Source organism: Cricetulus griseus, chromosome X (genome assembly GCF_003668045.3).
Source record: "Cricetulus griseus strain 17A/GY chromosome X, alternate assembly CriGri-PICRH-1.0, whole genome shotgun sequence".
Classification (NCBI taxonomy): Eukaryota; Metazoa; Chordata; class Mammalia; order Rodentia; family Cricetidae; genus Cricetulus; species Cricetulus griseus.
Window position 1 is genome coordinate 71,299,354 of NC_048604.1, and position 16,492 is coordinate 71,315,845.

General features: G+C 50.0%; 1 protein-coding gene across 1 annotated transcript; it reads right to left on the bottom strand.

Moving 5' to 3' along the window:
* Positions 1-639: 639 nt before the first annotated feature.
* Positions 640-13,357, bottom strand: Stard8 (StAR related lipid transfer domain containing 8). The gene is made up of 13 exons (XM_035450242.1): positions 13,294-13,357; positions 10,335-10,416; positions 9,331-9,394; positions 6,804-8,248; positions 6,064-6,237; positions 5,159-5,318; positions 4,498-4,696; positions 3,937-4,147; positions 3,567-3,681; positions 2,327-2,551; positions 1,205-1,422; positions 923-1,099; positions 640-757 (listed from the first exon to the last, which is right to left on the bottom strand). Exons 3-13 carry the CDS (start codon positions 9,385-9,387, stop codon positions 640-642), a joined length of 3,099 nt encoding a protein of 1,032 aa, XP_035306133.1. The 5' UTR covers positions 9,388-9,394; positions 10,335-10,416; positions 13,294-13,357.
* Positions 13,358-16,492: the final 3,135 nt, after the last annotated feature.

Below are 16,492 nucleotides of genomic sequence, written 5' to 3' on the forward strand. Positions count from 1 at the left end.
AACTGAGAAAGAAAGATTCTTCACCCTTATATCCCAAGCTATCCCAATTCGTTGTATTAGCTACTAAGGGCCCATAGGGCCATTCTCGATCTGCCTCATAGAAGTCAGCATCATGTTTACACAAATAAAATGGATTGTGATCATTGGTGCTTTCCTGTGCTATACCCCATCTGTTGCTCCAGACCTGTATTAAGGGTCAATGTTGGCCCCAAAGGCAGGATCAGTACCTCCTATCCAAACTCAAAAGAACCCTAGCACCAAGCAAGAGGGCCTGGATTCTTGGTTGGGCAGAGAGCCCAGGTTGCACAGTGATCTCCACCTTCTTCCCCTTGTCAGTAGGCAGCTGCTGGAGATCAAGACACGGAAGGGTCTTCTTGGTCAGGTGAGTAACAGCGGTCTTCTTGCCACTAAGAAGATTCTCTCCTCTTGGGAGAACAGAATGGAGTATGGGGATGCAGGTGGGTGAAGATAGGTCACCTACAACCTCTCTCTCCTCTTGTGTATGTGCAGAGTAGCATTAGGACATAAGCAGACAGGCAGCTGGGTCACCTTGGCCTGGCTCTGCCCCTCAGGGTGTCTCAGTTCTTACTCCCACTCATTTCTTTGGTAGCAGAGGCCTGGGCAAAACCAGCCTAAGGCTCACAGCTTTGTTTCAGGGCCAGCTGCCTGAAGTGTAGGGAAAGAGTCCCGGATCTTTGCCACTTCCATGGCACACAAGTGCCCAAAGACTTTGTTGTACCAGTCAGGAGAACGGCCCCTGGGGAGGAAGAGGCAGGCAGACATGAGAAATTGGGTTTCCACTGGAGCCTTTGTCAGGGAGAAGGAAGGAACTCTCTTCCACACTGGGGATCACTGACATAGGGTAGAGGCAAGGGATGGGCTCAGGGGCAAGGGAGTGAGGCAGGCAAGCCAAGCTTGGTACCTGAGGTCAGCACGGCAGATATGAGTGAGGCGAGAGCGGCCCAGGCCACAGGGCTCCATGAGGTACTGGGAAGTAAGCATGAGGGCCCGCACTCCAGACTCTGGCACGGGTTGCTCAGGATCCAAGGACTGGGAGACAAGGAGGCACCCACCACGAGGCAGGTCTGAGCGCCACATCCTGGAACACAGAGAGCAAGACCCCATGTTCAGATCCTTGCTGTTGGCACCTGCCCCTCCTCTTAAGTCCCTGAAGCACAGTAGGGTGGTAGCAGGAGCCCCTCACCTGAGCACCACAAAGTCACGGCAAGGATGGGGTGCCATGCTGTCTGTGACATAATGGTAGAGCTCCACCCCTGGCATCAGAGCTTCTAGCACTTGGGCCCGCAGTAGGTCCTCATCCCACAAGGCCCGTTCCCGTAGGACACGATGCAGCACCACAGCTGGAGGGGCAGCTACTTCTGTGGATGCCTTCCACATCCGCAGGGGGTGCCCATCTGGTGCCTACAAGGAAAGGGGTGGGGATAGGAACACTATCAAGGTGAGAGCACTCCAAATTCATGCCAGGCCAGACCTCAGGCTACAGGGCCTGGAGCTCCCTCCTTTTAGCTACTGGACTCCTTTGCTGACCAGAACCAGAATCAGACAAACAGAAAGACACCCCTGTTTCTCTGTCCTTCTTACATTTCTGCACTGCAGCCTCCTCTAGAGCAAAAAGCAACAATGGATGCCACACATTCAGATGCTTACTGTGCCTATGGCAATGTGGGCACAGCATGTGATATTTCTGGATTAGGGAAAAGAAGGGGCATTTTGCATGTTGTCAGGCTCTTTGCAAGTTCCCTACCTTAAACCCATAGGGAAGGTTTAGTCATGACCATTCTCTACACAGAAATGTCTGGCTTGCGATGCCACTCAAGATCAACATCCCAGAAACAGCAAGCAAGGCTACTAATACTAACACAGGGGCACTGTTAGGAGCCACCTCCAGCCCTGGCCCTGACTGGAGGTATTGGATAGAGGAAGCTATAATGTGGCAACTAAATGGGGCCTGGGAGAGGTCTTACTTGGGGGCAGATCAGGCCAAGTAGCAGGACAGCACAAACTGAAACACAGTTGGGGTACTACAAGGGGCTTTGCCTGTCCAGGGCCAAAGGAAACCCAGGCATTTCAATGAGCTATCATGATGCCAGTGAGTCTGAAGTAGATCTGTTGAAGAGAACTCAGGAAGGTGGCCCCAGAGAGATGCACTGGCCTCATGTGGTTCCTGACTCCTTCAGACACTAGTTCAGCTGGCTGCCATGCCCCAAGTACCAGGCACAGGCCCAGCAAGGTTGACAGAGCAATTCTATGGGGCAGACCCAGTGCTCTCTCCCAGCCCACAACAAAACGAAGATGTGGTGCTCACCTTCCTACAAGCCAGCTCTGTATGCTGGGGCCCCGGCACATTGGTCCAGCCCTTGAAGCGTTCTGCAGCATCCCGAAGCAGTTCCTGCACACTCTCCTCCATATAGAGGCTCAGACTCACGCCAGCCGCCTGTGCCTGTCTCAGCTCAGCCAGGGCAGGTCCAGGAGGGCTGAGTTCAGCTGCACTGTACGAACCACACAGTTGCACCACCATATCCTGGGGCACCTGGGAGGGTACACACACACACACACACACACACATACATACGTGCACTGAGTGGGTGCTGTGGAGAGCAGGGCACCCCGCAAATATCAGTGTTAAGAGTAAAGTAGAGAAGCACGGCTACTGCACCGCAGCGAGGTAGATAAGAAACTGATGAAAAAGGATCACAGATTAGAGCCTGTGGGGTATGTGTCAAGCTGGGCCTCTTGCCTGACCTGGGGTCTGTGGTGGCTGATCTCAGTTGTCAACTTGACTAAAACTGGAATCAACTAAAACCAAGCAGCTGGGCACACTTGTGGAGGATTTTCTTTATTGGATCCTTTGAGGTGGGAAGAGCCACCCAAAATCAGGGTCATTTGAGGCCAGAACACCCACCCTAAATCTGGGCCCCACCTTCTGGTGGCAGCCCACATGAAAGGACATGTTAGAAAGAGGCTTTTTGCTTTTATCCTGCTTGCCCTCACTCTTGCTGGCAAGTTTATCTCTCCTGCTGCTGAGGCATTCCTTCACTGGCATTAGAACCTATTTTAGGATTTCAACAGAGACCAAAGACCAGCGTCATGGACTGAACAACTACCAGACTCTTGGCCTTTCCATAGGGAGACAGCTATTGTTGGACTAGTCAGACTATAGCCTGTAAGCCATGCTAATCACACACACATACACACGCACGCACGCACGCACGCACGCACGCACGCACGCACGCACACACACACACTCATTTTATCAGTTCTGTTCCTCTATTGAAGTGGTTCTCAACCTTTCTAATGCTGCAACTATTAATATAGTTCCTCATGTTGTGGTGACTACAACCACAAAACTATTTTCATTGCTACTTCAAAACTGTAATTTTGCTACTGTTATGAATCATAATGTAAATATTTTTGGAGATAGAAGTTTTCCAGAGGGGTTGCAACCCACAGGTTGAGAACCATTGCTCTAGAGAACTCTGAAACAAGGTCCAAAGGTCGGGCCTGATAATTTTCATAATCAGGTACCATGGCCTTGCCAGACTCACCTGGAAAAGTTTCTTGCAGTCACTGATCATGTGTGATAGGCCTTGGGTGGCAGCCATGTTCTCACTCAAGTCCCTAGGGCCTGGCCGACCAACGAGGCTGCGTTTGCTTTTGATCCTAGAGGGAGATGGGGACAGACCAAGATGGCACCAAGGCACAAGACAAGATGAGTAACAGCTGCCTCTTAGTTCTTAGAAGCCAGCTTGCCATTCTTGACTATAAAGTTACCTGGTATCTTTTGGGGAAGGGATGCTCCACCGTGGCTAAGGCTAAAAACCCTTGGTATAAGGGTAGGAACAACACTAGTAGCTCCCCAAATGCCATGAAGCCAAATTCCCTTGGACTGGCCTCAGCATCCACTACCCGGCTCACCTGGGAGAAGGGCTGTCCTTCTTGGAGACATTGAGGTGGAAGATGGAGGGTGCCAGGCACACTGCCAGGTTGCCAGCTGTCATCTGGTTTTCTTCGGCAGAGGCTATGTCACTTAGGAAGTAGAGCAGGGTCTGTAGCACTTCTCGGTTCTCATCAGGGAGCAGCAAGGTGGCAGCTTGTGCGGCTGCCAACCACTGTTCTTTGGGGAGGACTGCAGAACAGGAAGGGCAGAAGGGCCTTTTTTATTTCTCCAGAAGCACCAGTAGTCTCAAAAAAAAAAAAAAAAGGTCAGATGGGATCTGGTGGCTAGATCACGTACTGCTCTAATGCTCAGGGCAGCCTTTTGGAAAGTTCTTTCCTTATGGCCTCAGTCTATCTTACCAAAAATGGGTTTGAGGGAGAAGTAGACTGTGGCCCCTCTCCCAGTGTCTTTTCAAATCCAAAGAGTAAATGGTCCCATGAGCTCATGTGGCCAGCTGCCAGGTTCATTTCCCACAAGCCCTCAGGATCAGGCAGGCTAAGTGTGGGGCAGGTTAATAAGGAGGGCTATGAGGAACTTACGCTGGTAGATTTGCAGGAAAGTGGTGGTGAGCTTGCTAGTGAAAATGGGCTCAGGCAGGTCCCGGAAATACTGCTTCAGTAGGTCAGCCACATCATAGGCCGACTGGCCCTCATAGCAGACGTTGTCAGGGGAGGTCTCATTCATTTGGCGCAGGCTCTGGATCCTGGACTTGACCCCAGACTTGCGGAAGATGCCCACCTGACCCATTGAGAGGAAGGAATAATGTGATATGCAGAGGAGAAGGGAGACTGTGAGGGCAGTCCAGGACTAGGGTGGCAGGAGCATAGGCCATCTTGGAGACTGGGAAGCCTGGCAGGCTTCCTGATGGGCTCAGCAAGTCCAGAGAGAAAGTTGTTTACAGCCTGATGCCAAAGAGAAAGATAGCTGTCGTGGGGATGAGGGTGAACAAGTGGCCTTAGGCTAAGACAAGCTCTGAGACTAGGGAGACTACAAAGCCTGGGACATAAAGAAGCTGCCCCCAACGTGGGCAGAAGGCCTCAGTCATTAAGAAAGGAAGGGAACCTTGGCATCAGCCCCACCGAGTCTTGCAAGGAGAGAAGAGGTTTCTGGTGAGTAGCCCAACCCAAGAAGAAGGGCCGAGCAGTCAGCCCTGGGCCTTTCTCACCTCCCAGCACCACATGCTCCCTGAGGAGTACTCACCTGGTCTAGGCACTGGCTTCGTAGGTAGCGCATGGCCTGCTGAATACTCTGGGGCAGAGGCTGGCCTGTTCGCTGCACATGGATCAGGGGTGGCACTCCAAACACATGATGCCCCCGGTAGTCTGGGGTCTTATTCCTTTTCATGAACTTGGGCATTGACCTGTTTGGGGGTTAACAAGCAATCAGGAAAGAGAGCTAGGTTTGAAGGCTATGTACCATCTAGAAGTGAGAAGAGTAGAGAACACATTAGGTCCCCAGAAACCATGTTCAGTGAGCATCTGCAGAAGCCACAGGGACATAGGAGCCCTCATTGATAATTCATGTGCCCATCGATAGATCTTGAACTTAGGGGAAGAGCCATTAGGAAGGAAAAGTACACCTACTGACTCAGCCGACTCCAGCAAGAAAGAGCAGTGTTGTCTCACGGGAGGAATACGGCAAAGGTACTCCAGGCAAAGAGGACAGTATGAACAAATGTGAAAAGGCACAGAGAGAAGGGCAACTTGTCCCACCGGCCATTGGATGACACTGCTTGAGAATGGATAACTAAAGAGCCAGAAGGATGGGGCTACCCCAGAGCATGAGAGGATCATGACAGAAAGGAATTGACAATGGGAAGGCACAAGGCTGTTTATTTACTCAATACACGACAACCCAAGTGTACTTTAGGGCAGCCTCTCTGATGGTGGAATGGAGGCTGGGATGGAGAAAGGACAGCTGGAGGACCTGGGGATTTCCAGACTACATCTGTCCTTACACGACCCCTCCAGTCTCCTGGAATGATACCACTCCACTCTCTTGTGGGTTCAGCCTGCCTTTCTGTCCTGTGTCTGGGTTGTGCTCCCAGGACACAGAACCTAGGAAAGTCCATAGCTTCTGTCCTGCATGGCTTAAGAGACACTCACCATACCCAGGCCTGTTTGTGGGGCACAGTGTACTTCTCCATGAAGCCAGTGAGCCGCAGCAGCGAGCCCTTGTGAAGTAGGTTGATCTGGCCCGCAAACTGCCGATTGATTTCCAGTGACTCTGAGTTGAGGCTAGGTCGGTGGGAGTTCTGGAAGCTGTGCCAACGGAGTTTCCTGAGGTGAGAGGGGCAGAGAGCACCAGAGACACAGGTTTGCTAACCCTTAGAAAAGGCCATGCCCTTCTGGTCCCTTTTATCTCCCCAAGAAAAAGAAGAATAGGGAGGTGGGGACACATTGAGTGCTATGATGGGGCCTTGGCACGGCAAAAGCTTGGTTTCAGCTTTTAGGCCACCCAGGGTTCAAGAAGCTTTCATGGAGGGTGGCAACAAGCTCAGACACACTTAGTCCTAAAAGACAGTGCCAGTCTCCACCCTGTTCTAAGGTTACTGTGGCAAGAAACACTCTTCATCAAAACTGAGGGGCAGAGACCATCTCTGACACCCTGCTGCTAAGACAAACGAACAAAAGCCAGAAAAGGCAGTGTTTTCTCAAGGCCACACCACAGTTAGATGCTGTACTGAACACTCAGAACTCTCCTTTTCTCTTGGGACTGGCTGCCTGGAAATAATCTCCTGACCCCCTGAGAACTTTCCCCTGGTCCTTACAACTAAGAAAGCAGAACAGAGAGAAGGCAGAGACTGAGAAGGGACCCCACCCCCAACCCTACCCCAAACTCCCACCTGCAAGGTCTGGTAAGTGAGGCCCCAACACCTGAATCACGCCGTTCACGGGGCACTGATGCCTGGAGTCCTACCAGGGCTTCTGCACCTTCGGCCTCATTCATGGAGTTGCCACTACTGTCAAGTTCACTGGAGGAAACCGCGGTGTCAGAAATGGACTGTCCTTCTTCCACAGACAGACTGGAGACAGAAGTAGGCTCTGTAGCTGAGTTTGCTTCTTGTTCATGATCCTGTGCCTGGGCTGGAGCCGGAGCCTTAGCCTCAGTCTCAGCCTGGACCAATTGTTTGACCACAGTTGGGGTCTGAGCCAGGGTTGTAAGTGGGACTTCATCCTTGGCTTGAGGTGGGAACTCTTTGTGGGCTTGAGACTCCGCCTGGCCTAGATCTTCATCTTGGCCTTCCACCTCAGCTGTGGCTATTTCAACTGATGAACTAGCTTCCTCTTCCTCCTCCTCCTCTTCTTCCTCATCCTTATCTGCAGGCCTCAGCTCTGGGTACATGGTCTGAGACCAGAGCTCTACCCGTTGCTGCAGACCCCACACGTGCTCCAGGATGTCATCTAGATGGGCATAGCTGCATTCACCCTCCTCATCTTCAGCCTCAGCCTCAGCCTCAGCCTCAGCCTCAGCCTCAGCCTCAGCCTGTATAGGCTCAGCTGGGTACAGCTCAGGCAAGTTGTCGTAAGTGCTGGCATGGCTGCCCGTGGACCCACAGGAGCCCCGGCGTCCTTCATAGCCCCAGCACCTACCTGGCTGCCAATCTGCCAGGTGATGTTCATCATCTGGACAAAGACTTTCAATGGACAGAGAACGAGGGAATGTGCCTGGCTTATGGTCCCCAGGCACATGTACCAGGTAGTCACGCCGGCGAACAGGCTGGGGATGCCGGAGTGTGGCTATAGGCCAGGCCTCCCAGGCCTTCTGTGTCTCACCATCTCTACCCCTGGATGAAGTGGTGGCCCTGTTCTTGGCCCTGTAAAATCCAGCTGAGAGGAAGCCACGGCAACTGCGGAAAGATGACGCTTTGGTGGCCTTTTCTGAGGTGGTCAGGCGTTTCTCAGGCTCTGTTTGCTGACTGTCACCCTTTTCCTTCTTCCGCAGAGATTCGAGGTGCTTGAGGAAGCTTCGGGAATAATGCTTCTTTACTTTGTCTTGAGAGCCCTCCTGGCCCTGGCTGGGACGAAGGAAGGACCGGTTACTTGGGCTGGGGACACGATCTATCAAGGACAGGTCTGCTGACTCTGGTGAACGGCTCACAGAGATGGCTGGCAAGGAGGCAGCACTAATCTCAGTGAGGACACTTTCACAGCTTGAGGTCCCCAGGAGGCTAGAAGTTGGTGGGGCCAGCAGGCCAGAAGAGCCCATGGGGGACCCACACTTGCTTTCCTGCTCAAAGGCCCAGTGGCTGCTGATGGTGCATTGCTCTTCCTCTTCTGAGTCTTCATCCTGGGGAGGCATCATAGGGAGGAGGTCACAGAAGCCCAACAGACAAGTACCAGCTTGTGCCTTACTCTGCTTCCAAATGCTTTAGGGTGAGGCAGGGTAAAGAACTTTGCTTTCTGGTGGAGGTCATGGCCTAGGAATGGAAAGCTGGCTCTGGGAGTTTTGTAGGAAACTAGGAATCACAGACAGAGCCTAGATGTATGGTGACAGTCATCTAATTAGTCCATTACCCTCATTTCACAGATAGGAAAAGTGACACAAATCAGAAGCTATTTGCCCAACATCATTTACTATCATGGTTATGTCAATGACAGAGATTCTTTAAGGTTTAAGGCTATAGTCTTAGATTAAAATTAGGGTATCTAAGAATGGGAGGGGATTTTAGGTTTTCTAATTCATTTTCTCCTTGGCAAGGTGAGGAAACCAAGACAGTGGCAGAAGTGCTCCCAGGCCAGTGCTTTGTCATTTTGGCTACCCTACCTGACTGCAGGCCTATGGTGGGGAAAGCTCCAGAGAAAACCAAAAAACTTGTTCCCAGGAGACAATGAGGCCATGAGGCTCACTTTCAAGGCCATATACAGACAAAGAGGCCTTATGGTTTCTGCAAGAAATGGACAAGTTGGAAAGGCCTTAGACAACTATCAGTCCAGTCCCCTGACTCATTGTAGTGGTGGGGAAAATGAGGCTATGGACCAAGGAAGTAAGATCTTAGGAGGTAAGGCTGTGGTGATCCTGACTTTGATCTTTCTGCTACATTGTCCTGTCTCTTCTCCTATTCAAGGAATTTTAGCCATGACAAACTGAGAAGTAAGTGGTTTTCTCTTAAGTAAGTGGACTTCTCTACTGAAAAACAAAAGGGAGCAGTGGTTTGAATAGGGGGCAGGGGCAGGCATGAGCCAGGTGCTTGCTCTCACATGCTCCCATAGGGGAGGCTCATCAAAACCCTAAGTGATCTCATAGGGCCTGCACCTCCACCCCCACACTAGAGACCCTGGACTCCTTGGAGAACAGAGCTTGTTCACAAGTGTTCCAGGATTTTCCCAGATACCGGGAGACCACAGACCTCACCCCTTTCCGGGATTCACCTGTTTGCATTGAAAATGAACCTCAAGCTTCATCGAAGCACAATTGTTCAAGGTCATCAGCCTCCTGCAACACAAAGTACGCGTTCACCCAAGGTCCTCAATTCCCAGAGGCTGCTGACATAACCTACCAAGACACTTTTAAGATGCCACCCACCATTTCCCATGGTCGAGGGGGTCAAAACTCTTCCAAGTACGATGCTAAGAAGATTAGAGCCTCTGTCCTCCAGGTGCTGACAGATACAGAAATAAAGCACTACAAATGGGATAGGTTCAAGGAAAGAGCATGCAGAAGGCACAGCAGACACACTGAGGATGAGACCAGGAACTTTCAGGAAGAGATGAAGTAAGGCTTCCTGCAAAGCTGAGGGGGCATTCTGAGGGCAAGGGAAGCAGGGACAGCTATTCCAGACTTCTCCAGGAGCCTGTGATAAGGTAAAGAAGGGCACAGTCAGTCAACAAAGAAACTAGTGGGAGAGGTTGTGATCAAAGCCAAGGGAGGTCAAAAGAAGGATGGCAAATGTGTCAGTCTGAAAAGGTTTTGTATTTTTACATATAGGCAGTGTCAGATTTTAAACAGAGGAGAGTACCCACCTGGGGTTAAAAAAAAAAAAAACTGATTCTGGTGTGTGTAGAGAGGATAGCTTTGTAGGGGAGGAGGGTCAGAATACAGAGGCTAACCAGCAAGGTGACTTTAATAGATTCTAGGAGAAAGCATGGTTTAGCCTTAGGAGACATCAGAATTAGTTTAAGTAGAAAGAGGCTGAAACCAAGGCATGCTTTGAGGGATTTGAATCAAGAGCAGATGTGGGTCTTCTAGGTACAGTGACAGGGGTAGAGGAATGTGTTACAGACACAGTAACCACAATGAGCAATACGAATGCAGAAAATGAGGCTCATTAATTAATTATGCTCCCCTCTAATGGAAGGTACAAGGGGGTTGTCATTTCCACAAAGAAGCACAAAATGGGCTCAAGGATTCCTAGGCCTGGCCCTCAGCTCCCTACCTGCACAGGGCCCCCAGAGAGTCCTGGTCCAGAAAACTGTAGTCCTTCTTCACAGAGCCAATATCCAGGGGGAACACACCTTCTGTGTGGTGGAACGAAGCAAAGATGAGTCTGGTAGGGGTTCAGAAATGGCCCCAGATACTCTTGAACTGTGGGAGTGGGAGGCAAGGAAGAAAGGAAGCAAGAAGGCAAGGGCCACAGTAGAAGGAAAAGCTAGAAATAGGTGGTAGGGTTTGGCTTTTAAGGTCTCTCTAATCCTTAGACCTTAGACCCACATGGGTCACATATCAGCTATAATTTTATGGTTAGGGGTCACCAGAGCATGAGGAACTATATTACAGGGTTGCAGCATTAAGAAGGTTGAGAATCACTTAGAACTTGAGAGCCATGCCTTAGAGTCTAAGGTGAAGGCTTAAGTCTCCAGCTGCAGGTGCCCAGAATATGGTAGAGCCTTTAGGAGGTGGGGCCCAGTGGAAGGAATGGAGTCATTGAATGGGTTTCAGAACTTCACTCTTATCCACACTATCCCTCCTGACCCTTCCGTCTTAGCCCACCACGAGGGGTGAAGCATTTCCACCATGATGTTCTACCTGGCTACAGCCAAAAGTAACAGGACCGAACAACCATGGATGGAAACCACAAGGCCAAATACATTGTCCCTCCTTTTAAGTTGCTTATCTCAGTGTCTTAAGATTTCTATTGCTGTGAAGAGACACTATGACCATGGCAACTCTTATAAAGGAAAACATTTAATTGGGTGGTGGCTTACAGTTTCAGAGGTTTAGTCCATTATCATCATGGTGGGACATGGCAGTGTGCAGGCAGACATGGTGCTGGAGAAGGAGCTGAGAGTTCTACATCTTGCAGGCAACAGGAAGTGAACTGAGATACTGGGCAGGACTTGAGCATATATGAGACCTCAAAGTCCACCTCCACAGTGACACCCTTCCTCCAACAAGGTCACACCTACTCAAACAAAGCCACACCTCCTAATAGTGCCACTCCCTTTGAAGTATGGAAGACAATTACATTCAAACTGCCACATTCAGGTATTGTGTCACGGGGAAAGAAAGCTAATGAGCCCAAGGGAACTTAGGGAGGTCAAAGTTGGTAACTGAAGGAAAAGCCAGAGAATGTCTGGGAGGTCTGAGCTGAAGTGAAGAACCAAGTAAAAGAGGTCCAGGTCTAGACAACAGGTCTGAGACTTTCAATGACTGCCAAGAGTCAACTTGAGTTCTTCTCTTTCGGTTGATTTCTGGGCTTTCCCACAGGCAACCTCCTACATTCCCAAAGCAAATTATGGGGCGTAGGGAGAAAGAAAGGGCAGAGACAACTTCATATAGCCATACCATGTCTAGCCAAATCAGTGGGAGCCATCTCCCCAAGACTCAGGGAAAGGAACAGAAAAAGGAAGATATGCAGAGAAAGGCAAATCCATTCACACATTTACTCATTCAACTGACACCAGTTCATGCCAAGCACCGTGCAAGGTAGTAGTGAACAACACAAAACTGGGGTCCCTGCCTTCAGGGAGTTTCCACTCACACAGGCAGCAGGGAGTCAACAATACATAAAACCTAGATACCACAACAAACGCCATGGAAAACCTGATCCAGGGGACAGGACAAATAGAGGCTGATGCAGGTGTGGCTACTTGATGAAATGGAGTCAGCCCAGGTTCTTCTGGGGAGATTTCTAAAAGAGAGAAGGCCTGAAGGCTGAGAAAAAGCTGGCTAAGCAGAGAAACTAGAATGAGTTTCAGTCAGAAGTGACACAAATACCAAGGTTCTGATGAGGGAGAGACCTGGGAGTAGGAAGGAGTCAAGGGTGGAGTGAATAAAGAACAGTGGTCAGCCGGGGTGCAAGATTTGCACTTATCAAAGCACATGAGTCATGTGGTCATGTGCCGTGGACAGGTCAGGGGCAGTGAAAACGTAAGCATGGGGGTCAAGAAGGAGGCTGGTGTTTTATTCCGGGTGAGCAGTGGTGGATCACAGCAGACATGGCAGTGGAGGTGTTAAGAAATGGATTCATTCTGGAAGAAGACAAGACTCTCAGATGTTTAGCCATGGAGAAAAAAGGAATTCAGGATAACTCCTGGCCAAATGGGACCCAAGCAACTGAGTGGATGGCTGTGCCTTTGGGGGTTGTTTTAGGCTTGGCAAATCTGAGGTACCTGCTGGATCTCAGGGTAAAGACACTGAGTTGGCGGCTGATTAGATGAACCAGACGTTCTGAAATGAGGTCTAGACAGATCCACATTCAGGAGCCGTCACAGGAAAGATGAATGAGCATCTCACAGCAAAGCAACGTGGAGAAAGCAAAGGGTCTGGACTGAGCCCTGGGATACCCTAATATTTTGATGCCAGGTAGAGGAATCAGAGTCAGCAAATGGACAGACAGCAGCAGCCAGAGATGAAGAGGCAGGTGGAGGTACTTCAGAAGACAAAAGGAATGTCTATCGGTAATGAATACTATTGAGAGATAAGAGTAAGGTGAGGGCTGGGAAGTGGCCATGGAGGTCATGGGTGAGTTTGACAGAATGAAGCAGGGGTGCAGCAGGGGTATGTGAAGGACAGGAAGGAGAAACAAGCACCAAGAACTCTACAAAACCCAGAAAAAATTAAGAGAAATGAAGGAAAACAGAAATGAGGCCATCGCTGTGGGCAAAGTAGCATCCCAAATGAGCCACAAGGATGCACAACTCCTCCTTCACATTGTCACCAGGAGGCACACAATGAGCAAGATGGGGGCCTTTAAAACACGCCTGGCACCAGAGTTGGAAGCTGATGAGCGCAATGTCATAAGAGTTCTGAGCTTCAGGAGTGATGTCCCTGCACAAAGCTGGTCAGGACCAGGATACACACCAGTGAGGGTGTAGTCTACCCATTTTGTGGATGAAAAGCTGCAGAAGAAAGCAAGTTTTGGAAGAGGATAGGGAGAGCAATTAAGGCTTTACCTTCAAAAAGCTGAGCATACTGAGGGAATCCTGTTGCCCGAAGCCATTCACATGCTTTTTTGGCCTCCGCTTCTAAAACAGAACAGAGGAAAAGAAACAGGCAGAGTTAATCCCAGCACTTGAGAGGCAGAGGCAGGTGGCAGGTAGATCTCAGTGAGTTCAAGGCCACCCTGATCTACAAAACAAGTTTCAGGGCAGACAGAGCTGTTACACAGAGAAACCCCGTCTGAAAAAATAGCAGGGTGGCACACAGCCAGTAGGCAAGCATACCTGGTTCTCATGATTCAGGAATCGCAAGGAAGGCACAATGTGATTGGCCACTGAGGCACAGTCTGTTCCCTTAGCTCTGTTTCCTGTGTCAACCACCGCTTTCCTGAATCTCATTAGCTGCCTGTCCCAAATCCCTCCCACTCTCCCAACCCATGACCTAGACCAGAACACAGCACCAACAGCAGCTTCTAGGACTGTCAATCTCCCAGGCCCTCTGGTTCAGCTAGGAGATACGAAATGTCCAACAATACTACTTCCTTTGTCACTGTCATCATGCAGCCCACTGAAAGGCAAATATCATTTTATACATAATCTCCTGTAAAGAAGGCTCTACTGTTCTCATTGTAGCAGCCATAGAAACAAACTGTGAAAGGAAATTACTCAAGTCAGGCACAAGACATGCCTATAATGCCAGAATTTAGGAGGTAGAGGCAGGAGGATTGTGAGTTCAAGGCCAGCAATGGGCTTGAGACACTGAGAAGAGGGGAGGAAGGTGGGTGGGTGGGAAACTTGTCTAAAATCTCACAGCTGACAAAGTGGTAGTGCTGGGTCTGGAGTCCCAATTATTAAGTCTGACTCTTCTCTGGGCTTCCAGGCCTTGTGACAGCAGCTTCCCCTGTTCCTTCCCTCCCCACCTACTCATTTATGTCTAGTCCTCCTCCCCCAGGGGCTTCCCAGAACAGTCCTACCTCTCCTTATGGGCTCAGCCTATTTGTGGAACACTCTTGTGCTGAACCATAGGCTGCCACAGTGCTGGCCTGTGGTGATCTTAGAGGGTGATAGCTGAGTTTGCCTTCCTCTTCTGCTCTGGGAGTACCTGACACAGACCCGGATACCCTGTACAGCCAGACAGGAGCCATGGAAGAGGCCCTCCTGACCACCTGAGAGGCTGAACACTAGCAGCAGAGATCTGCGAGTATGCTGCAGCAGCTACTTGTTCCCCCATGCAGACACTCCCAAGGTACTGCCAGGGCAGGACAGCATCCTGCAACCGTGGACTGTGGCATTGTAGGCTTGGCAGGGGAAGGCTGCTGGTCTCAGAAGATCTTCTCTGACCATGGAGTCTTGCCCTCAACATTCCCTCCATTTTTTTAGTGTGTGTGGTGGCCCTGCTGACCAAGGAACTCTAAGGAGAGTGATGGGTTTTTTCCAAGACAGGAAGAGCTCTATCTTCTTAGTGCTCACTCACCAGGAAATGTAGGAGGAAACCCTGGCAGCCAGGATTGACGAGAAAAATAACTCTTAAAATACTTCAAAAATGCAAGTAGACGAGGAAGAGAAGGGGGGCGCTATCGAAAATAGTAATAAACCCCTCCAAGGATCACACACTGATAAGAATTGTGGGGAGGAAAAGAGAATGTCTAGCAAGCTTTTGTGTACTGGCAGACTTCGGGGCAAACAGGTAGGGCATGCACCAACTCAGCATTCACTCTAGTATCTGGCTCTACATACAGCTGCAACCAAATCGTCCCAGGGTTGCGCGCCATGAGGATCAGTACAGGCTAGTACACCTATGTTATGCATGCAGGTGTGTGTCCTTGTAGTGCAACTTTCTAAGAGCAGCTCCGCTGAGACTTCTCAGGGTCAGAGCCCTGCTAGCAGTACCTCAGCTTGTCTGACAGGGGGCGATGCAGGTCTGGTAAAAGATTCATCTCCCGCAGCCAGTGGTTCAGGGCCAAAGGAAGGGGTAAGAGAAAGGAACTATACACACCAAGTAAGGGAGCATCTGAAGCGTATGGTTTATCTACTAGGACAACTAAGCTGGCTATCACAACCACTTCCTTGTCCTCTGTTTCTACCATAGTTCCTACAGAAGGGTCTGAGCACCCTGCATGGCAACCAGCTTTGCTTTCCTGTAATTAGGACAAGAAAAATCTGAAGAAGGGACCTGGTCAGACTTTGCAGAGAAGGGTGAACAAAGGACAGTGACCTCTAAACGTAACAAGTCCTATGGTCACTAATCCTCTGCGCCCGTACACACACACACACACACACACACACACACACACACACACACACACACACGCTCCTTGCCAGCCCTGTATTAATATTATTTCAAGCAATGGTGCACAAGCATGCACAAAATAAAAACAGTAAGTATCCAATGTGACCCAGAATTAAGTATCGTAACGGAAGCTACAACTCTGATCATTTAATTCAGTGTTCGGTGTTCTTTTCCTTGACATTACATTACCAGCCCTCAGATTCTAGACAAGCAAAGAACCAATTCTAAATTCTGAAAAATGTTTCCAGTCACCAACTCTGACAATGGGCAAGTTGTAAATCTCTCTACTGCCTCCACTAAAAGGAGCATTGAATGAAACACTAGGGGAGAGAAAAACCATTGGCACACTGTGCCAAACATCCAATAACTGTGTTCCCTCCCAGATCTGGTTTGCAAAGTCCCGAATAAAAGGGAGAACTAGAGAAAGTGGCCTGGCCGACATGAGCCTCTGTGACTGAGGAATGAGTCCCATCAATCTCAGAATTGGCCCAGGGAAGTGAGGTTAAGCAGCAGAGACTTTGGAGGGCTGCTAGACAAAGGAAAGGAGCAAAGGAGTTTGGGGTAGGTCTCAGGACTGAATTCCTCAGCAGCCCTCCATAGCAAGAATCCAGAGAATGTAATGGGTTATTACCCAGCAGGATGTCAGGGACACTGACTTCTGACAATACGCCATCTCAGGAAGGCCTGGAGGCCCCGAGGCTCCCTCTCAGATGGAGCATTCAAGGGACACATGTCTTGGTGATTAAAGGGTGAACTGAAGTACTTCGCTTCATCCATCTAACATGTCCCAGCCTGCCAGGCTAGGTCACAAGTGACCCACACCCCCACCTACATTTAAGTCAGCTCACCTGAGGCTGGAACCAGCACATCCCAGACTAAAAACTGGCTTATGTGCCCAACAGGAAGAGTGACACTGGGCAGGCT